General features: G+C 41.4%; 1 protein-coding gene across 2 annotated transcripts in view; it reads left to right on the plus strand.

Moving 5' to 3' along the window:
* STAU2 (staufen double-stranded RNA binding protein 2) overlaps window positions 1-22,735 on the plus strand; it is a 170,228-nt gene that overhangs the window by 80,670 nt on the left and 66,823 nt on the right. For both annotated transcript variants that reach the window (XM_084214937.1, XM_084214938.1), the window contains exon 12: window positions 4,267-4,574. In XM_084214937.1, the coding sequence (XP_084071063.1) occupies window positions 4,267-4,574 (308 nt within the window). The remainder of the gene's footprint in view (window positions 1-4,266; window positions 4,575-22,735) is intronic.

The following is a 22,735-nucleotide window of genomic DNA, read 5'->3' on the forward strand; positions in this document are numbered from 1 at the left end:
ATGCAGATTGACAACACAAGCCTGATTCTGTAGGCCATCTTGTGGAGTTGAATGATAAAATTGAATTCTAAACTTTTAGTGTTTTCTGATCTTCCTGAGAGAAACAGAAAATTGGAAATAGGACACCAGTGGTACCTGTGTAGGCTCTAATAGCTGTGAGTGTGCAGGCAATGCTGTCATCACTCTGAACTTTTCTTAGTTTAGTAGCCCACTGCTGTGGGTAACTTGTCACTGTTCCTGTATCAGCAAATTTTTGCAGAGTCTTATTACATGGAGGCTTGTTCAGTAATACTGTCAGTTGCTGTTCTTCACCCCATTAGCCATGCAGACAGTTTTCTAATAGTTAGTTTTGTTTACCACAAACTCCAGAAAGTGGAGAACCTATTTGTAGAAATGTCCCCCTGTCTTCCTCTTCACAGCCAAGGGGATACTGAAGAGAAAGGGTTAGGGATAAAAATAATATCACTCAAACAGAACTTTTAAAGATTGTCTCTATTATGGCTGCTGTGAAAAAAAAGGTGTAATCAAAGCACTGAGATTACATTTCCAGGGCAAGGCTTGTGAAGGATTATTGGCCCATCTTGTATCTTATTCATACATTTGCCTTGGAGTCCAAGCTATTTTGCTGTTATCTAGTATGTGACAGCAAAACTAGACAATAGAAGATGAAATTTATTCTTAGGTAAGAAAGGTCTTTGGTGTGTTTTCATAGACTTCAGAAGATTGTGAGAGACTGCAAACAATTACTGCCCATGATGAGTAAGACATGTTTTTTAAATGTTAGTGATTACATTGCATAGCTAGCCTGCATATTTTTGTAGCACATTTGCCCACAGGTTTAAATAATATAAATGGAAATTATTTTAACATGCTTCATAAATGTGCCTCGAAGTTAATGTCCACCAGAAGGTGCAGTGTTGTTGGTCTATTATAGATCCTAGGACTCCTAATAATTATGATTCTTCCTGTGGAGTATGGTGAAGCTTCTATGGGATAAATATTTAGTGGACACAAAAGTCTAAGGCTTTTTCTTAGCTGCAAAGTAAAAACAAATGAAAATGTTTGCCTGGAGATGTTCTCCTGCAATGCATAAAGGTGTTAGAGGATAGTATTTCTTTTTCCCCTGCTTTTTAATCAACTGATTGTTAGAAGACAAATTAAGATAATTTCTGAAGGGTTCTTTTGTTCTTGCACTTAATCCTCTGTTGTCGTTGTATCCCTTGTCATTTGATACCTCTACTACTGTAACTAAATATATTTATACACTTTCCTATAATCCAGTAGAGTTGAAGTAAGCAGGCAACAGTGAGGAATGATATATAAAATATCCTCAGTAATACATTAAAAATAGATAATGAATTACAATTAATAGATGTTTTATAGAAGTTTTCAAAGAGACCAAGTTTTTATTGGCTTTTTAAAGCATGTTTGTAAGAAGCTTCATGAAACATAGGCCCTGAATATAAAAAGTTAATATCTTGCAACTACATTAATGTAATGTCTAGAATATTACATTACTTTGTTTCCAGAGATAATCAATGATGGTAATATAATATCTGCCTCTCAGAGCCAATGTATGATTTAAATTAATTATTGCTTATAAAGCACTTTGAAGTCTTTAGCAGTAAGGTGTTGCAAAGTGTAAAAGTACTATTATTAATTTAACATCACCATTAAAGTCAGTACTTTAAGAGCATTTGCTATACTCTGCTCAATATCTTTCTATTCATCATATGCTGCATATTAGTTATTTTAACATTTAGAAAGCTTAGTAATCTGGAAGTATTCCAAACCATTGTTCCAGACAGCAGTTAGATATTTGGGTGGATCATGTAAAAACAGTGAAATGGCTGAGAAAGCATGTAAAATGTTTGTTTTAAGTAATATTACATCAATGGAACAGACATCTGCAGCACTGGACTTGATTTTAAACTTCTTTAAACTTTTTTTAAAGTTAACATTGTACTATGTTTTTCTAAAATTTATTAGGGGGGCTAATATCATGTTATTTCTAAACAAGTAGACTGTTTTATCTTTTGTTCAGTTTACATTTCTGTTTCTGAAACATTCGTGGGAAATCAGATTTACAGTGGGCAGTTCTTAGGAGGTGGTGGACACCTGCCACTCAGTATTTTTACTGCTGTTTAGTTTTGTAACCTAATGTCAACTATCAAGATGTGTATTATCTTTTTTTTTTTTTTCAATTTTCATTAATCTTACATCTTGTGTAAGACTTTAAAAATACAGGCAGAGGTAGGCCTGGGAGGTTACAGCCTCAGGAAAAGTGTGTCAAGTCTCTCTTCTCATATAGTGATTATGTGCCATAAAATAATGCTGTGTATTTACACAGTTGTTTATCTATTAGATTATGTTTGAAATTGTCCCAGATAGAGAAAAAGAAATTTTAGGGATCCTATCCTCCATCTTTCCCAGCAGCATTGTCTTGAATTTGTGCTTAGTTCTGGAGCTCAGTCTACTGCCTTTGGAGCCAGTTCTAAACTAGGTAAAAGCAGCCTTAATGCTCAGGATCCAACCAGACTCCCCAGCCCTATGGAGGTAGGTGGGGAGAGCAATCAGGTGAATAACAGATATGTCTTTGTAAATGATAGAAGCAGATGTTCCAGACTTCTAAAAGCAATATGAATTTAAAAGCCAAATGTACAAGTAAATCAATTAAAAGATTCACCTGTAAGCAGTTTGCTGAGTCGGCACTGAGGAAGTTCCATTTTCACCATGTAGTTGAAAGTGAGGATATTAATTACAGGTAATATTTTTTGAGTCTTCTCCTTGTGGTAGACATTTTATTTAAAAGTACTACTTGCACTTCTAGGATTAAAGGAATCTTTCCTAGGTACTGGAAATTAATTTCCTCCTCTTCTTTGAATTTATTCTACTTTCTGAGATTAATTTAATATGTACTGCAAATGAATTAAACATTGAACCCTTTGATTTCTCTTGGGATTACTAAATCAGTTCACAAACAGGTTTATTATCCCTAGAATGAAATGCCATATGGCTCAGGTTCACTCATATTATATGCTAGAAGATTAAAGTATGTTCTTAATATGAAATTACACATTTCAAGCTCATTTTCTGATGCATTAATAATAAGAAAAAGGTTTCCCTCTAGTATCAGCCAACTGGTTATTTGTGTTTCCAAAAAATGCTTAATTATATAAGAAAACTAGCAAACTTCAGACTTAATTCTGCACATTACCACGCACAGGACTATCAGCAAAACTGATCAAGCATGTATTTCTGTTTCCAAGCAGGTTGAGGGTTGAGATACTTTCTAAAAATGTATTCAAAATGTTTGAATGTAGATAAATTATCCCAAATTTACATTTCATTGGAAATATTTAGAAATTACTCACATAAATAAATCTAGCTCTTTTAACGTTTACCTTAACTCCTGTTGATATTAAGTAGGACACATATATGTGCTTTCCTTTTTCAGTAGAAATGTTCTCAAAGGCAAGTAGCTATTTGAAAACTATAGGTTATGCAGATAAATAAAGAAATAAATTCCTTTTCACTGCAGAGCAGTCAGTCACATCAGAATCATTAGCACTGGCTGCAAGGCAATTTAAGATTTTTTAACCCCAGGCTACCATTGTGATTCAGCAAACTCTTTAAGCCAGCACTTGAGGCAGTGCTGCTACTGCAAGGAACCACACTGCCCTTCCAATAATGCTAATGATAGAGGGGAGAAGAAATGAACAATTCCCATGGAAACCCCCTGAGAACAGCCAATACCTCCTGCAGCTCATTCTCATGGACATCCTTACCTGGGCCTACAGGTGCTGGCAACAGAGCAGCTGGGGAGTACAAGCACTGGGAGAAAAAAACTAAACTACTTCTGGTGGCAACAGTGCTGATATAGACTAGTTTCAATTATTTGTGAAAAATTATTGTATCAGGAGGTAGAAGAATGTAGGAAAATAATGATTGTGCTACTATTTTGAAGTAACATCTGTACATCATGGTTTGTAGGTCTCCAAACATTTTTTTGTTCCTGTTGTGTGTTCTATGCTAGCCGCAGTTTAGTTTTAAAGTTAAGGTTTGTACCATTTTAAAAAGAGTTGGGGAAGAGGAAGGCCCCTTCAAATTTGCTTTGTTTGTAAATATAATTTACAGTTACTGTAAAAAAAAAATACTGCTTCTTAATTCTTACTTTGTTTTTGACTGTAAAATATGTTAATGAAAATTGTCTACGTGTCAAACCCATTCTAAAGTAATGAGAATGATCTTTGGTTTTGTTTTCAGCACCAAAGGGAATACTCCATCTCTCCCCTGACGTATATCAAGAGATGGAAGCAAGCCGCAACAAATCAGCCCCTGGTACCACTGTAAGCTATATGTCACCCAAAGAAATGAGCCAGACTTCTAGCTCTTTCTTCAGCATATCTCCTACCACAAATAGCACAGCCACCATTGCCAGGGAACTTCTCATGAATGGAACGTCCCCAACTGCCGAAGCCATAGGTCTAAAAGGAATATCTCCTGCTTCCCCCTGTTCTACAGTGCAGCCTTCAAAACAGCTGGAATATTTGGCAAGGATTCAAGGCTTTCAGGTATGGGAGGGGGAAAATGAAGCTCTTCAGCCAGAATCGTAGCGTTGCCATCAAGGTTTCACTCTTGCCCTATTGAGTGTGGGCATGCATGTAACTTATCTTGTAAAATTAGCTGGTGTCTGAGGCAGTTTCTGGGTCCAGGAGATACAGATTTCCACCTTACATTTATCTTACTGCAGTCCGTCTTTCTCTCCTATGTCTCTTCTCCTTAAATAATTACAGGCTTAAATTATGCTTTTAACTTGCACTTCTTTGAGAGTTCTTCACCTCTTGGTTTCTCCCTTCAACTCTGATCCAGAAGCTACTGATGCACCACCTTACCTTTGCATTTGTTTTCTAGGCCGGGTCATTCAAGTAGTTTCTTTGGTTCCCACCCTTCACCTCTTAAATGTAACCTGATGTTTTGGTTTAGGAATGGTACTATCCAATTTAGCATCCCACACACTCTCCAAACCACTGCCGCTCACTCACTCTCCCCTTCCCACTCCCACCTCCCCTTGTGGTGGGCTGGGGAGGAGAATTGGAAACAAAAAAGGTAAATCTCATGGGTTGTGATAAGAACAATGTACTAGAAACAGCAATGGGATAAGAAAACAAACAGTAACAACAACAATGCTAATGACAGAGGGTAGAAGAAATGAACAATTCCCACAGAAACTCCCTGACAACAGCCAATACCTGACCATACCCTCTGCCACAGTCACTGGGACTGGAAGAGACTCCCTCCCCGAGACATGGCAATGACATGAGGTGGTATAGAATAATGTCCAGGTCCTAGCCATGGCCCCTCCTGGCAATTGGAAAAATTAACCCTCTCCTGGCCAGAACCAGGACATTATCCACCCCTGTTCTGTACCATCCTCCATGCCCAGATCCTACACATTCCAACTGTATCTGTGTATATACAAGCAGAGGTATCATTTCCCTAGTCAATGGCTGTTCCTCCAAGATGTCTGTTGAGTGCATTTAGTCCGTGACCGTGGGTTCTATCCATCGATGTCACAATAGGACACAAAATGAACGACATGCACAAGCTGAAACGTCCAAGGTAAAAAGACAGAAGTTTATTTCTGAATTCCAATATTTATAGACTTTCAAAAGTGGCCATGGATTGGAGGATAAAATTGCCACCTCTCCAGCCACACTGGTCAGACCAACAGTCCATCAAATTTCTCCTCCTCCAGAAAGGAAAACGAAACAGTCAGTGTTTACATGAAAAGTGTGTGAGAAACTCCATTTCAAAAATGTAAACATCAGAAGGCTTAGAAGAACTTAGAAGAATAGGGCGACACATCATAGATGTCTTCCAGGTCAGGAGGGCTGGTGTGCTGTCAGGTGGTTGCAGGCTGCATCACAAATTCACTACTGGTGCATCTGGAGCAGTCCATACTCATTGTCCATCACAGTTATGAAATACAGCATCATTCAGCAAGCAATGTTACACAACTCAACAGCACAGACTGTTCTCACCCAAAAATCTAAACCCCTGGAGGTAGTTCATGATGATTTCCAAGATCCCTGAGCTTTTGGGGTTTCCTATTCAAGCTCACTGTATGATCAGCACAGTTCACTCTATGTAGCATTAGTCTCTTCTACATGTCATGCCACTTTCTCTTAAAGCATACGGCCCAGCACTGGCAGCCAGGGTGCCAGAAGAAGCTGTGCTTCAGTGCCAATCATTTCTGACGCAACTTGAACCCCTTCATGAGATGCCAGTATCCCTTTTTCAGTTGTGTAGCAGGCCTTGGATCCTTTGTATCCCCAACTCCAGAATCCCAGGAGTCATCCTCCAGTGTCCCCTGGTACTTTTTGGCAGACACTCCAGGGAGGATCATTCTCCCCAACTGCAGTATAGGGCACAGCTTTCACATCTTGTCCTGTCCTGACTGACCCAAGAGCTACTGCATGAACAATCTCTTCCTTAATTTGTTCAGAAGCTTGTTTTTCAGGACCCCGCTTAAAAGAATTCATCTTTGCATCTTAAGATATAGAGGGCTTTCAATCTGATTGAGCTCTGGAATATGCATTCTCCAAAAGCCCACAGCTCCTAGGAAAACCTGTATTTGCTTCTTGATGGTTGGTGAGAACATAGATGCTGTTGACCATGGCCATTAGAATCTGATGACATCTATCTTACCCTTTTATTCCTAAAGCCTGGATTTCCTGGCAGGTCCCTTGACCTTACTTTGCTTTAAGGCAAAACCAGCCTTCAGGAAGATTTGGATTATCTTCTCCCCTTTCTCAAAAACTTCCTCTGCTTGGTTGCCCCACGCAATGATGTCATCAATATATTGCAAGTGTTATGAAGCTTCACTCTCTTCCAGTGCAGTCTGGATCGTTCTACGGTAAATGGTGGGAATGTCTTTCCACCCCTGGGCAGTTGGTTCCAGGTGTACTGCATGTCCTTTTGGGTCCTTGAAATACTCACTCCTGAGGCAGTCTGTGCCAAGGATGCACAAGGCCTCTGGCCCATCACAATGGGGTGGTTTTGACATTCATTCCTGTAAGACCCCAGAACTCACTCGACAGGTCTTTTAAAAGGGCTTGCAGGTTTTTTATGTACCCTGAATTAGATGCAAAGGAGAAATACCAACAAGGTATTCTCAAGAGATGAAAACAACAAATACTTTACTGGCAAATTTTAGAAAATCAGAGAACTTAGGCAAAAGTTTAGAGCAACATTCAATCAACATAAAATGTTTTGCCAAGCCTTAACTTAGCAAACTCTAAGCCTGATCAGCTTAGCAAACTCCAACAAATCCAAGTTTAAGTTACTCAAACTTGGAGAAGGCATTATAAGAAGAGGAGGAAAGAGAAAAAGAAAGAGAGAAAAGATGCAGAAAAGAATGACTATAGCTACCACTGCTGGCTTCCAGTGGTCTTCCAGCTGATATAAAATCCATGGGAAGGTAGGGTCAAGACATGTGCTTGCTTGGTGTCCTGGCTTAAGTATCCTTTGGCTTTCCTGGTCCCTTCTTCCAGGTGTGACTTCTGGTCTGGCAGCCACTGAGGAGCTGGGTTAGGGCTTCTGAGATGAGGAGGAGCACTGCCTCCCGTGTGCCTGTGATTGGCAGTCACTATGGGGCTGGGATACAGGCTCTAGAGGATGGAGTGTGTGGAGCAGGACATTGCCCCACCAGGGCCCAACCTGCCCCTTTGCCCACATACACCCCCAAAATGTTCTGAGCAAGCAGTCTCCTCCAGTCTCTCCCAATACCCAGTGAGGTTCAGTACATCTCCCAGTTCAGGCAGCTCTTGGGATCCCCTGTCATCCCAGAAACAGAGAAGGATTCTGCCCCTACTTATCTTGGTAGCATGAGGGTACATGGTGCACTGGGGTCAAGTAAAGCCTTAAACTCCTGTGGGTCTGGTGTGCCAAGCCATCAGATCCACACAACCCAAGAGATCTGATTGTCGCTGTCCTCCACCTTGCTGGAGGCAGGACCCCTCCAGTTCTGGTCATGGTATTTGTTGCTCACAAATTTGAACTGAAGGTACTTCAAATAGATTCAAGCAACATCAGCCCTCCTATTCTGAGTATTTGTCCACTGGAAACTGGAGTGGTATTTATCCTTGAAGGATATTCTGCAGTGGTTGTTCTTTCTCTCAACTCCTGGTTCCATGCTGTTTGGGCACAGGTGCTGTTTGGGCACAGGTGCTGTTTGGGCACTTCCTCATGTCCCTCCTATGGTTGTGCAAGTAAAACCACAGGTTATCTTGTGGTGTGCACCCTCTCTCTCAAGCAGGTGGGCATTTGCTACCAATAGCAAGGACTCTGGTCTATACTGGAGGCCCATGGGACATGTCCTCTCTAGCTTGTTCAGGTCTTTCAGATCTGTCTGCCATCTTGAGCAGTTGTGCCATGGCTGAGGTGCAGGTTGGTAGTGAGGCAAAAATATGATCTTCATCTTGCCAGAGTCAGGTAGTCACCTGAAGCGCTGTTTGTTCTCCTAATTGCCATTAATGTCAATGGCATATGATGGTGGCGTGCTCTGCACAAACTTCCACCACATGGACTGTGTACCCTGGACCTCATCTGGAGCTACAGAGAGCTGCTCTTTATTTCAATCTCTATAAAGTACCTCTAGCACAGCTAATGCTCTCAGGTACTGGATACCTTTCTCCATGGCATTCCACCTGTTTGGACACACTATGAGATCATCCTTGAGAGAACGCCGCTCCCTCTGCTTGACAGGAGTCACTTCCAGAGGCTGAGAGTTTCTGTCCTCTTCCCAATCCCATTGTCAATACCTGCATCCTGTGACAGGGATTCCAGTTGCTTGGCTTTATTACCACCTGGTTTCATACTGTGGGACACAATGTCCCAGCACAGGAGCAGCCAGGTCACCAGGGGCTCTCCTGGCTGGTGGCTGATGTATTTTTGCTCACCTGGTGTAGTGGTCAGATGCCAAGCACCCACCAAAGCCACTCTCTCCTCTGCAGCTGGATGGGGGAGAGAAAATATAATGAAGGGTCCATGGGTTGAGGTAAGGCCTGGGAGAGATCATTCATCAAATACTGTCATGGGCAAAACAGGTACTCCCCAATGCATATCAACTCAGAGACAGGCATTGAATTTATTACTCACAAAATCAGAGCAGAATAATGAGAAATACAAGAAGAACCTTGAAAACACCTTCCCCTTGTTAGAAATGAACTAACTTTTAGATACAATTAAATGGGGACAAACTTTTGCCTACACAAAAGAAAACTGTTTATCAGTAAAGATTTAACCGAGCCAGGTGTGTACCTCTCTCCCCTAGAGCTGAGCACACACACCCTCCAACAGAATGGCTACAAAATTTACCTTTTCCCATCTAGGGGGTAATCCCTGACCCCCTTCCCATTGGCTGGCTACTCGGGGATTTACATTATCTCCTGACCGCCTACTTTTCTGTCTCCTCCCCTCTCATCTTACTTCCTTTTGGTCAGGTCTTCAACTCTACCCCTCTCCCAGCTCACAGCAACACCCAACAACCAGAACAAATCCAAACCTCAAGCAACACCACATAGAACCAACAACTTTCATTTAACAGCCTTTTGGCTTCAGCAAAATATTACCTCATCCCTCCTTCCTTCCCACTGACAGCGAAGGGACAGAGGGAATGGGGGTTTGGTCAGTTCATCACCTGTGGCTTCTCCCACTGCCAAGAGAGAGGAGTTGTTCCCCTGCTGCACTGTGGGCTCTCCCACAGGAGACTCTTCATGAACTTCTCCACTGTGAGTCTATCTCACGAGCTGCAGTCCTCCCCAAACTGCTGCACTGTGACTCCATCCCAGCAGTCCATGCCCAAACTGCTGCACTGTGACTCCATCCCAGCAGTCCATGCCCAAACTGCTGCACTGTGACTCCATCCCAGCAGTCCATGCCCAAACTGCTGCACTGTGACTCCATCCCAGCAGTCCATGCCCAAACTGCTGCAGCATGGGTGACTCTTCCATGCAGTGCGGTCCTTCAAGGCCAGGCTGCTCCAGGATAGGAGCAGGGCCCCTCTCTCCACAGGTCTCCCGTGGGCTCACAGCCTCCTCTCAGGCACCCACCTGCTCCAGTGTGGGGCTCCTCCACAGGCTGCAGGCAGATCTCTGCATCCCCATGGATCTCCATGGGCTGCAGGGGCAGAGCTACTTCTCCATGGCCATCACCACGGGCTGCAGAGGAATCCCAGCTCTGGTGCCTGGAGCCCCTCCTTCTGCACTGACCTTGCTGTCTGCAGAGCTTTTCTTACATGTTCTCACTCTACCCTTTTCCAGCCACAATTTCAACTGCACAACAGTTTTTTATTTATCTTTCTTCTTAAATATGTTTTCTCAGTGGTATTACCACAGTTTCTAATTGGCCCAGCCTTGGCCAGCAGCACATCCATCTTTGGAACTACCAGGGATTGGCTCTGCTGGACATGGAGAGAGCTTCTGGCAACTTCTAACAGAAGCCATCCTTGTAGCCCCTCCCTCCCAGCCCCCTCCAAAACCTAGGCCATGAAAACTCAATACACCTGGAAATAGAGATCAGGTGATTATCTCTGGCCCTCTTTATCCCTCACTAAGTGAGCTGATTTGGATTTCTTTTTCTGTACAGGGGCAACTACTACTGCCACAGGTGGTTCCTTGGGTTCACCTGCAAAATCAGGCTGCAGTGCCTGTGGGTCTGTTTTCTTCCTCTTTCCCCTGAGGGTGCTGTCTAGTATTGGATTGTGTCCACTAAAGCATAGCCAGGCCCAGCACACTACAATAAGTTTCCCCTTTCTTGAGCTGCCACAGCATGCTCCTTGCAAATATTCTGTCACTTTAGCAGGATCCTGTAGTTGTTCAGGGATGAACTTCCAAACCACTGGAGTGGAAATTTTTTTTTAAATCTTCTTAATTTTTTGCCACGTTTCACGCCACTCATGCTTATCCACCCTTGGGGCAGATCTCTAAAAGAACTTCCTAGAAATCTGTTTCTTGACTCTTAACATGGTGTGGACTGAGACCAGTGAGTCTTAGCTGCAAGAACATGCTTTCCTTAACATCCAAGGGAAATTCAAAATTCTCAAAAGCTGTTGTAACCTGTTTCCCTACAGACTGAGTGTGATTACTAATTGACTTGCAAAGACAGTGCCTAAAGTAAAGGTAGGAGAGCAGCACTGAATATACTTATGAAATTACACTCATTGCCCTTGATCAGTCATAGGCTGATATCCCATAATACAGCAAAAAAGCAACTCCAATCCTTCTCCCTGCTCTGAAGAAGAACATCACAAGGACCACATATAGGAATATAGGGGACATATGTGAATACAGGGTTAGGTACCACAACCACATGAACAGACCAAGCGGCATTGTGACCAGTGGCTCTGGAGTTAATGCAACAAATGCTTAGACTGAATTTGTTTCCAAGCTGCTCTGGACAGATCTGTTGTTACCTCAACCCTTGATGCCACACACTGGGTGCCCAATAAGGCTGTAGTGATTTAGGAATGGTACTCCCCAATTTAGTGCTCCCACTGAGACTCTCCAAACCACATGCTGCTCACTCGCTCCTCCCTCCCCCTCCTCCCATCCCTTAAACTGGATGGAGAGGAAAATTGGAGGCACAAAAGGCAAAGATCACAGGCTGAGATAAGAACAACTTATTGGAAACAGCCGTGAGATAAGAATTTGACCAATATTAATGACAGAGAGTACAAGAATCACACAGACCCCCCACCAACAGATAATACCCAACCACTCCCTCTGCCACACTACTTGACCAGAAGGGTTCCCTGTCTCCCCCAAGAGACTCCCTTCCTGCAGCAGTGATGTGAGGTGTTACAGAATAACCTCCAGGTCCTAGTCCTGCCACCTCCTGGCTACTGAAAAAGTTAACCCTTTCCTGGCTGGAACCAGGACACCTGAGAATGGTGTTTTGTTCAGAAGGTGCAGCTTAGAAGCCAAGCTGGTGTCAGAGCAATGCAGACTGTTTTTGCCATCATAGTCAATACTAGAGAATGTAAGGTGAACCATGCTGGGTCAGTGCATAGTCCTTGAACACTGTATCCAGCAATGCCAAGTACCCTATATTTCATAGGACAGTGGCAGCCTCTGTAGTACATCCAGTCATTTCTGTGGTGTGGAAGTTAGGAAGAGGAAGCCTCTTCCCTATCCCATTACATGCAGAATTACACGTGTGTATGGATAGTGGCTCATTTTACAGTGTTGAACTGTCAGAGATATATGTAGAAATATACTTTTTCCTGTCACAGGTTTTGAGTTTTTGTTTTGTCTGGAGTTTTTTCCCCTTTCAGAATTGTGAATTTGCTTCATTTGAAGAGTTGGTTTTGTATGCTTTAGCATATGTAATTTGATCATGTAACTAAATTCTAAAAATGAGAGGTTCCTTTTGCATGCCTGATAATGAGTTTTTTTGTCAAAGCCCATGTAATTTACAAGGTATGCAGTTGTTGAGTGACTTTAAAAAAGCTGCTAGAATTCAAGAAATAGTGTCAGATGTTCTGTTGGTATAAGCAGCATAGTTAAATTACTTTTTCTTACATCAGATATCACCAGTTGTGGATTTGACTTAACAGTTTTTTGTCTAAAATGTACATTCAGCTTTCTTTTGGTCTTCATTTTTGAAATGTCATTTTTGCTTCATTCATTTGAATGTCTCTTAATGAAAGTACCAGTAATATCCTGAGCTTCACTGTAGTAGAGTTAAGCTGCTAATAGGAATTCAGTTTTCCTGAGTTCCATTTATTACCTGCCTGCAGTAGAAAGAGATTAATTCTGATGAAAAGAAATTCAATCCATGAAGTTTTCACTGCTCACTTTCACATCTTGTCAGATTGCTTGTGTCTCCTAGTAACGGTTTATTTTCATAGAACTGATGCACAATTTATGTTACTGTTTTGGGTCCTACTTGCCTACAGTATGTGGTTACTGTAAAATGATTAGTTGTGTTTGTCCTGGTTTTTTTTTTTTCCTCATGCTTTGATTCTAGATGCTTTTGTAGAAACTGTTTTTAAAGGGTCTTACCTTGAGCCAAAAAATATAATCCTTTTCATCCATGAACCAGACTACTACTTTTTGCTTGGCCCTAATACAAAGCAAGGAATTTGGTACGGAATCTTGATTATTACCATCTATCCGCTGTGTATGTAACTGCTGGTTTTACATCATCTTAGCATGCTTTATAACACCTCACTTCAATAAGCCTGGTATTGATGTGAAACTCTGCCGCTGCTGGATGGCTGAGCTGAGGTGGAGCAGTGAACAGAATCTCTGTGGGAAATGGCTCAGTGGCCTGTCAGGTGCATATCACAGGTCTCTTCACCATTTCAGCCTAGAAAGCTCTTTGTGTTTTAGAGTTTAAAAGCCGATGTCTTTACAGGTTAACTTTCTCAGGCCTAGTTACTAAAGGAGAAGACTACTGCATTTCCTAACAGCTAGCTTGTTTCATGTTTCCTGAATGACCCAAAATGATTTTTAAATTGTTAGCATGTATTTGTATTCTGGTCCAGATGATAACCATAGTTTTTGTCTTTCATTGAAGAGCGTATACATTCTGTTCTGTTACAATGTATTTTTTGAATTTTTTAAAAAAATCAATAAATACTCATATGATGTTTCATTTGTAAATGTAAACAATGTTATTTGCTTATTTGAATGGTTTTCTTGAACTGCTTTAGCTGCAGGCGACACTTCTTTCAAACACATTTATTTAAGTTCTTCTAAACTGTTTGTATATGATCTCAGCTATGTTCTATTGTAAGCCCTTAATATTAAGTTATTGGGACCAATGTATAGTTAAGCAGTAAAAAATTGCATTTTCATTCTTTATGATTTATTATTCTAAAGACATTTGTAATTGATAAGCAGCAGCTCAGTGTTACTGAAGAACAGGTGTTTAGCTTGGAGACTTTCAAAGGTCAGGCTTCAAATTACCTGTGATAATTAAACACAAATTCTTCAAGCAAGCCTTTACAAACTCTGAATAAAGCATTTTAGTGCTTGCTTCGTATTTATGAATGCTATCTACCCAGTTAATTGTTTTGCAGACTTTGCCTGGAAATGGTTTAAAGGAAAATTCAGCTTTGGTAAAATTGTTATTTTTAAGTGACTATGTGGTATTTTGGCCATTGTTCTGTAACCAGACTAGGAAAGTTACAGTTATTTCTGCTGACCATTTAAGTGCAGTCAATTATTCAGAGAATTTGTTTAAATGGAAACATTTAGAGAAGCTGTTTACACATGTATAACTTGAGCCTCCAGTTTTTACTGAAGCAAAATGCAAGTTGCAGGTAGTCCAGTAGGAAATTCCACTGTGAATTTCCATGAAGCAAAGATCATAAAAAAATGTAAAACTCCAGGACTGAGTGCCCACAATCAGTCCCAATACGTGGCTGTAGGCATATTTGGCTTGCTACATTGGCAGGGCTTGGAGGTCTTAACTTTTCCCCTGTAGTGGCTCCATAACAAAACCTCACACAGGATATAGTCTCTATGTGATGTTCTCCTTTGGTTGCAACGGTTACACAATTTTCTTTTCCCCTCCGCATTTGTTTACTCGTTAACTGTTCCATTTTATACATGGATACTTAAATGTTTTACTGTCTGGCATTTCTAAATGTTTCTCCTTTCCCCAATGGCACACGTTTCTGAATGGTTGCACGCACAGGAGAGGTCCTGCTGGATGCTCTAGAGTCAGGTTTACTTGTGGCTCATACATTCCAGTGCATGGGTTTGAATTGTTGGCAGGACTAGGCTGAAATTAAACTTCTGCAGTTGTATTAGGGTTGACACTGAGCTCAAACATTTTCCTACAGTGGCCTTAAACAAAACAAAACACTTTGTGGAGGTTGGATTTGGAAATCAGTGTAGGAGTGCTTGGATCTCACTACTGAGGTATGCATGTGAGGAGAATTTCAGGGAAATTCTACCCTTAGTGGATTCCAAGGAAAGACCTGTAGTTTTGGTCTGATTTGTACATAATTGATGATTTCTCTGACAGGTCAGATTTTTAAAAAGCACCTAAATACCATTTTTGAAATTGACACAGCAATGGATGCTAATAAGAAGTCATTTAAAGCTGTAAAATCATCTGAAAAGGTAGAAGCTGTTAGGGATTTTCATATACACCTGTGCAGATTAGGTACCTTACCTCCACTTCACTAGCTGGGGCACTCTACACACTGTTTTGCAGTTTATTGGTTTTATGGAGGGAAGGGTTCTATGCACTGAATCTATTATCATGAAGATAGTTGTGGTTATAGTGTTAGCTGCCAGAGAGAGTGTATTTTCAAAGCTCCCTGCAAATGAATGAATCAAAAGGTGTGTTTTAGCAAATCTCCAGATAAAGCCAAAGAGAGAAAGTGCAGCAAGTGCTAAAAACAAGAATGTGTGTAAATCCAGGTGATACCGTTCTGTCCTTGAATGTGTTGGCTGTGGGCACAGTTTGTGGTCACTGTCAGCTTGGGACTGGGATCCCAGAAAATGGGCTAGTGCTGAAGAATATGAAAGTCCCATCACTTGTTCAAAGTAGAAAACCCAAATAATAATTAAAGGAAGCTTTTGAAATTACAGCATCAGACTTCTTGGCATCATTAATATAAAACAGATTTGAAAGCTATGTCTACAAAATGTTTTCAGATAAATGGTTCTTTGAAGATCCTATCTCCAAAAATTGAAAAAAATTAGGATATTAAAAAGTGAAGGTGTTTGCAGGATTGTGTTAGAGAAGAATACTTTTGAAATAAGACTGTTAAAGACAGTATTTATTTGCCCTCATTTGAAGTCAAGACCCCCTATAATTCTATGCATGTCACTGTACATCTAACCCCTTCCCTCCCCACACTCCCAGAACCACTGGGGCTTCTTTCCCAGCAGGATTGACCAGACTGCAAATATTAGTGAAATTATTCTGAAATAGCAGTGTACAGTCAGGCCCAGAGGGAACTGTGATCAGCTGATTTGCCTTAGTGTTAACACTCAAAGGGTAGTGGGAATTATTGAACTTATATTAAAAATATAATAATCACTTATTCTTTAATTCCCTTCAAGTAGCTTGAGAGTGACTGTGCTCCATACATTATCAATACCTGCTTCTGTAAAACAAGCAGTGGAGTTGGGCTTTTGTTTCCTGTCCTGGTGCCTGAGCTCTTAGTCAGGTGTACTATCACTGTTCCTGCTCATTGGTCAGATAATTTTTGTAAAATGATGTGTGGAATGATGTTGTGCTCTGTCTTCACCAGAAGTATTAAAGCCTGGCTTTTGGCAGAAGGGTCTTATCTCCTGTGTGCTTGTACTGTGCCATGCTCAATGGCCAGTACAATAATCTCAACAGCAATGTTTGTCTCTTACCCTCAGGGAGTATAAACACCTTTAGAAATGGTTGACAAAGCCCTCATTATCTCAGTTTCTGTGTCTTCTGAAAGCTGTGGGGATTTTTTCTAATGGGAAGTGTGCACTTTCACCAATTACACACTACTGCCTGATGTTCCAATTACTATAGGCTTTTGTTGTGGGTTAACTCTGGTGGGCAGCTTAAGCCCCACACAGCTGCTCACTCTTTCCCCCCTGGTGGGATAAGGGAAAGAATCAGAAGGGCATGAGTGATAAAACTCAGGAGTTGAGATGAAGACAAAAGCTGTGTGTGCAAGCAAAGCAAAACAAGGAATTTGTTCACCACTTCCTGTGGGCAGGCAGATGTTCAGCCAGCTCCTGAAAGCAGGGCTCCATCGCGTGTGACGGTGCCTTGGGAACGCAAGTGTCATCATGCTGAATGTCCCCCTCCTGTCCCGAGGTTTTATCACTGAGCAGGATGTGGGATATCCCTTTGGTCAGCTGGGGTCAGATGTCCTGGCTGTATCCCCTCCCTGCTCCTTGTGCACTCCCAGACTGCTCACTGATGGGAAGGGTGAGGAGCAGAAACGGCCTTGGTGCTGAGCAAACCCGGCTCAGCAGCAGCCAAAGTACCAGTATGTTAACAACAGTGTTTTGGTCACAAATCCAAAACTTGGCACTATTCATGCTTTTATGAAGCAAATTAGCTCCATCCCAGAAAAAAACCAGTGTAATCCACCCTTTATTCCATACTATTGACACTGTACTCCAGTCCCATATTATCTGATAGATTGTGCCTCATTAACCACCTCTCTTACGCCTCCTGGAATGTATACATGGAAATCATTACCTTAGTCTGTGGATCACCCCTTTAAAAGTCCACAAAGTGTCCATTGAGTCCATTTAGTCCATGTGTATTCAATCTGTTATTCAGTCTGTATTCAGTCAGTTCACTCAGGACAGGTGAGGTGGTGCATGGAGTTACTGGGCACCAAAGACAGCTCAGCTTGGGTCGCTGCTGTACTTTCACATCTTGTGAGGCTTCTCCTCCATTGGTTCAGATGGTTCCTGCTGTGCAAATTTCCATAGCATACTACTCACATCCTGGGTTACAAAAGTTTAAAGGTATTCCTGTGACAGTGTCCATCTCTGGTTCCTTTAGGCCAAATTACAGGGTTTAACAACAAAACATATTAGGGTTTGCAGCAAACTCCTCCCTTTGCTCCTTGCCTGGCTAGCAGCAAGGGGTTCCTGCTGTAGTAATTCCCATGACTTGCAGCTCAGATCCTGGGTTACAACAATTTAAAGGCGTTTCCATTACAATCTTCAGGCCTCATCCCTTTGGACCAGACCATAGGATTCAGCATTGCAATGAACTCTTCCTGTTGTCCCTCCTCCAGTTTGAGATTACACACAGGCCCTCAGACCACATGGGCAGTGGGGATTTGTCTACAGACCACCATCCTTTGGGGATGTAACTGTTCCAGAATGACAACATCCATAGGTCACTCTCCCTTCAGGGGAGTACCTGCTCTAGTATGGGCTTCTCCATGGCCATGTATGGTTTTGGTTGTACCATCATGATTTTAGCCACAGTCACAGTCCTGTGAAGTTGAGTTCCAGCCTGTCCAGCACAGGGATGGGAGCAATGCCCTGGCTGTCTGCCAGCCCATTCCTGTTATTAATATGTTCCCAAGCAGAACAGAATAGGATGATAAGGAGAAAAGGAAACAAAAGAAGCAAAAAGCAGTCACTTGTGAGCACTAGTTACTAATCTACATCCAGGCAAGCAAGCACAGGAGCCTGACAACTAATAGCTGAACAGATATAAATTTGGTATAGCATGCTCTGATCAAATCAGTTGTTACCTCTAACTCCTCATGCCCCACACTGGCCAGAAGGGATTGTTGCAGGTATTCCCTGGTGGGCAGATCAGCTCCATGCAGCTGCTCTCACTCCCCTTCAGTGGGATGTGGGAGAACCACCAGAAGGGTGAAAGTGCAAAAACTCAAGGGTTGAGATATAGCCTGTTTAATAAGGAAAGCAAAAGCCACACATGCAAGTAAAGCAAAACAAATCATTCATTCATCACTTCCCCTGGGCAGACAGGTGCTCAGTCATCCCCAGGAGGGCAGGGCTCCGTCACATGTAACAGTGACTTGTGAAGACAAACACCATCACTCCAAACACCCCCACCCTCCTTGTTGCCCTGGCTTTGTATGCTGAGCGTGATGCCATATGGTGTGGGATATCCCTTTGCTCAGTTGGGGTCCTGCCTGTGTCCCCTCCTGGCTTCTTACACATCCCCAGCCTTCTTGCTGGTGGGGTGGTGTGAGAAGCAGAAAAGCCCTTGTGTGAGCACAGCTCAGCAATAAGTATCAGTGTGTTAGCCACGCTTTTGGTCATAAAGCCAAAACATAGCACTAAGCAAACTGCTATGAAGCAAAGTAGCTCCATCCCAGTCAAAACTGGGTACAGCTTTTTATGCTTCAGTAGCATCTTTGCCACTGTGTGCCACTAGGCAGAAGCCAGGGAATAGGAAAGCTCCTTTTATCCATGTAAACTTACAGTCATTGTGCTTGGAAGAGAACTTACACCTTTTTATTGGGTTATTTCCTGCAAAATGTACTCATTTTTCAAGATAACTACTACTTTTTGTTGTATTTAAAGGGGAAAAAGTTTTCTCCAAGAATGACAGCAAGTCAGGCAGGATTTTATTAACAATTTAAGGGACATTTCTGATTTGCACAACTCGATGATTGAGAGTCTTTAGTTAGCTCTCAGAAACTTGCAGGTGTCCTGCTACTGAAAATCAACTTGACATCAAGTGGCTGTGTTATGTAGGAAAGGACTTCTAGGTCTCCAAATCCTGATTTATACATGACTAGCCAAAGGAAAGAAAATATGTTGGGAATGTGAAATAGAGGGAGAGATAAACCAGAACAAGATGATAGCAAGAATTGATCTTCAGAGAGATCCTCATGTAAAAATCAAAGCACCTGGACTTCATTGCATGCTGGTTTATAGGTTTTCTTAATCACCTAACTTCTGAGGGAAGGTAGGCAGCACCACAGTTGATGGCAGTGACCCAAGGTAGATCTACAAGAAGTGGTTTTATAGTTTCCATTTATTTCAGAAATGATTCTGTGGACTACAGACCATCTAGTTCATATTATCCTATTTTTGACCTGAAAGGAAGTAAGAATGGTGGCAGCATTCTGTGAAAAAAGAAACATAAAAATCATTCTCATATGAGTTGCCATAAGGAAAGGTATGCAATATGGAAATGTAGCCCATTTGTTCACAGAGCATACTGCAGGAGGTAGTATTTGCTGCAGCAAGAGTGTTTCCAACTTGACTCATGAGTGTGCAGCATTAGGAAAACAAATACAAATCTAGCACAAGCTACCCAACTAGCTGGGCCAGGATTCTATCTAAACTAGTTTTCTATCCTGGCCATTGTTACCTTTCTCCTTATTTCAAGCCCTTTATTCAAGCACTGCTGAAGTTTTGCTCTTCTTGTCTCCAGAAAATGCTGGATGCCTCTTTTTTGTTTCAGTTTCTGAAAGGAAAGAAGGTAAACAGAGAATAACTGGCTGCTGGTAGTGTGTGGGTCCTCAGGTGTGGTGTGGATGTCGCCTTGGTAATATTCTGGCTTGTCTGCTTGGCATCTTGCAAATAAGAGTTTGAAATCCTCCCACATATCCCTGCATGTAACTTGGTCTATGGAAAAAATGTGAGTTATATTTTGATAGGCAATTTTAGAATTTAGGGGATTTATGTATGAGAAAGTTTAAAAGCTATCAGGATCTCTCAAAATACTGCAGCCAGCACTGAACACACTGGACTACATTCTCTGCCAAAATCTTTCTCAGTAAATCCTAATGTGACTTGATAACTTAGCTACAGACCTTGGCTTGGAATAGAGCCCAAACTTTGAAAGACTGGAAGTTTCAGTTGGCAAAAATGTGAAGGTGCAGTGGTGAATTCATAGCAGACTAGGGTTTAGTTTTAATTATAGTAAGGGAATTCAGCTCTCAAGAAAAAAACCCTTAAAAAGAGAGGCAACAAGAAAAGGTGAAGAAGGAGAAAGGAGACAAGTTAGAGTTTATTCCACTCTCTGTGACTGAAGCTGAGGCTTTAAGAGAGGGTTTATTTGGATATCTTCTCCTTCAGTCTCATTCAAAACTGAAGGCACAATGGAGTAGGGTAATTTTCGGAAGTGAAGTGGTTGTTTCTTGTTTTAATTAAAGAAGGGTGGTTTATGCATATTGCCCTGTTTCTAGGTTAGTGCACAACGTCAGGGTCTGTACCAGCGTCAGATTTCTTAGCCTATTCAGGCAGCTGATTTTCTATTCACAGTTTCACACTGATCCTGTTCTCCCTTCATTAACTCAGCTTTTGGGGCTTTCACACGTGGTTTGTAAACAGAGCATCATTAATATTTGCTTCACTCTTCACTTCAGTGACAACCTTAGTCCTCAAAAAGAGTGTTCCTGAGAACTTCCATTCATGCTGTTGCTAGAAAGTTATTTTGAACTCAAGCAACTTTGTCTTTCCAAAGTAACCAAGTTCCTCTCTCACGTCATCAGTTGTTCAGGTTGTACCCAAGACACAGGCTCCTCCACTAATGCTCCATGCCATGCTCATCCTCATGGGTATGTTATTAGCAATACACACCCTCTCACCTCCCTCCTACATTTTAGGCCGTGTGATGAAAACAGGAGATCTCAGGATTGCCAGTTTTTTCTTTTGACATGAATTATGAAATTAATTAAAGCTTCTCCCTCTGGAAACACAGTATTTACCTGTTATGTGTATGGCAGACAAGTTGTTTCTGCAAAAACCATGTCAGCTATAGTTTCCATTATTTTGTAGGGCTCTGCATTGTGTTAATTTCTGAATAATTAATTTATTAATTCTTATCATATTTTTATTATTTATTTGGGAGGAGGGTTGTATTAGGTGTTTAAACTCAGTGTAGTTAAGCTACTCTCTCCTATGTTGACCAAAAAAAAATGTATCTTATCTACAGAATAGAGGAAGTGAACAGGAGACCAAGGTAGTTTTCAATATAAGTGTGATTTTTTTTTTAAATAGAAAGTTCCATCTCGTGATTTCAGCTTTCCTATCAGACAGCTTTCCTCTCTGCAGCTCTCACCTTTACCAGCCATTGTAAACATAGTTGCTCACTTTGTATGTGCTGCAAAGGGACACTGTCTGTATGAATACATACCTGGGTTAAGATTTAACAGATGGAAGGTGAGCAGTAAGCACCTTACTGCACTGATTATCCTCTATGCTATGATGGCAGCTGATTTTCTCTTTTGTGAAACCAAACATCACATCCAGAGGTCAGACAGAGCTGGGTCTCCCTTGCTTGACTGAGCATAATATATGGCTCGACCTTCCAGTTCTCATGAATCACTGAAACAGGAGCTCTGAATTCAGAGGATATCTAAATAGCAGGAAAAAAAAAAAAAACAAAACCAAAAAAAACCTGTACAAGCTTCTTTGGCTCAGAATTGCTTTGCATTTAGCAGATATTTTATATATTGTCTTTGGAGACCGTATCAAATATTTTTTTTCTCCTGTTATTTGTACTTTGCTGGGTTTTGTAGATGTCAAGTGTCTGCCTTGCTGTAGCCAGGAGGGTGAAATACTGCCTCAGTAACCTGTGACAATGCTTTAGTCTGCTTGTTGTTGCCTATTTATGGTGCAGTAATGGTTTATTTCGCCGTCTAAACCCTAGGACTGTATTTTAATGAAGATTTAAGGCTATGATACAGCTGCTATTCAAACTGTGTGAGAGAGGCATGTTGGAATAGCTCAAGATTTACTGCTGAACTGTCAGTCTTTAAGCTACCAAGTGTCTTTACCCTTTGGTGCAGTAGCTACGAAGGAAACTGTACCCACTGCTGTGAGGCAGACACGGCGATTAATGAACCTGAGGTGCGCTAATCAAACATATGTTTTCTTGGCACGGTGATTGTGTTATATATCACATCCCAATGTACAGGCCTTTATCTTTCCTTAATGATCTAGCAAGGGGGCTTTTTTAAATGTGGGTGTTTTTCATGCTCTCCTTAGATTTGTTCCACAGGGGGTGGCCGTTAAAAACATCTGACGGGCATGCAGTTAGCCAGCGCCCTGCTGAGATTAGTAAAATACTATATTTAGTAATCGCACTACATCAAGGAACTCCAGCATTGCAGGAAACAGTTTGATTCAATGCTTTTTTTCTGACTTTTTTTTTTTTTAATTTTTTAGTGTATGTCTTATTATTTCATCTGGTATAATTTTTTTTCCAACTTGGACTTGGTTTTTGTGTCTATTATTCAACTTTTAAAAAAAGATTTGTT

This window comes from Fringilla coelebs (assembly GCF_963513975.1).
Source record: "Fringilla coelebs genome assembly, chromosome: 1".
Lineage (NCBI taxonomy): Eukaryota > Metazoa > Chordata > Aves > Passeriformes > Fringillidae > Fringilla > Fringilla coelebs.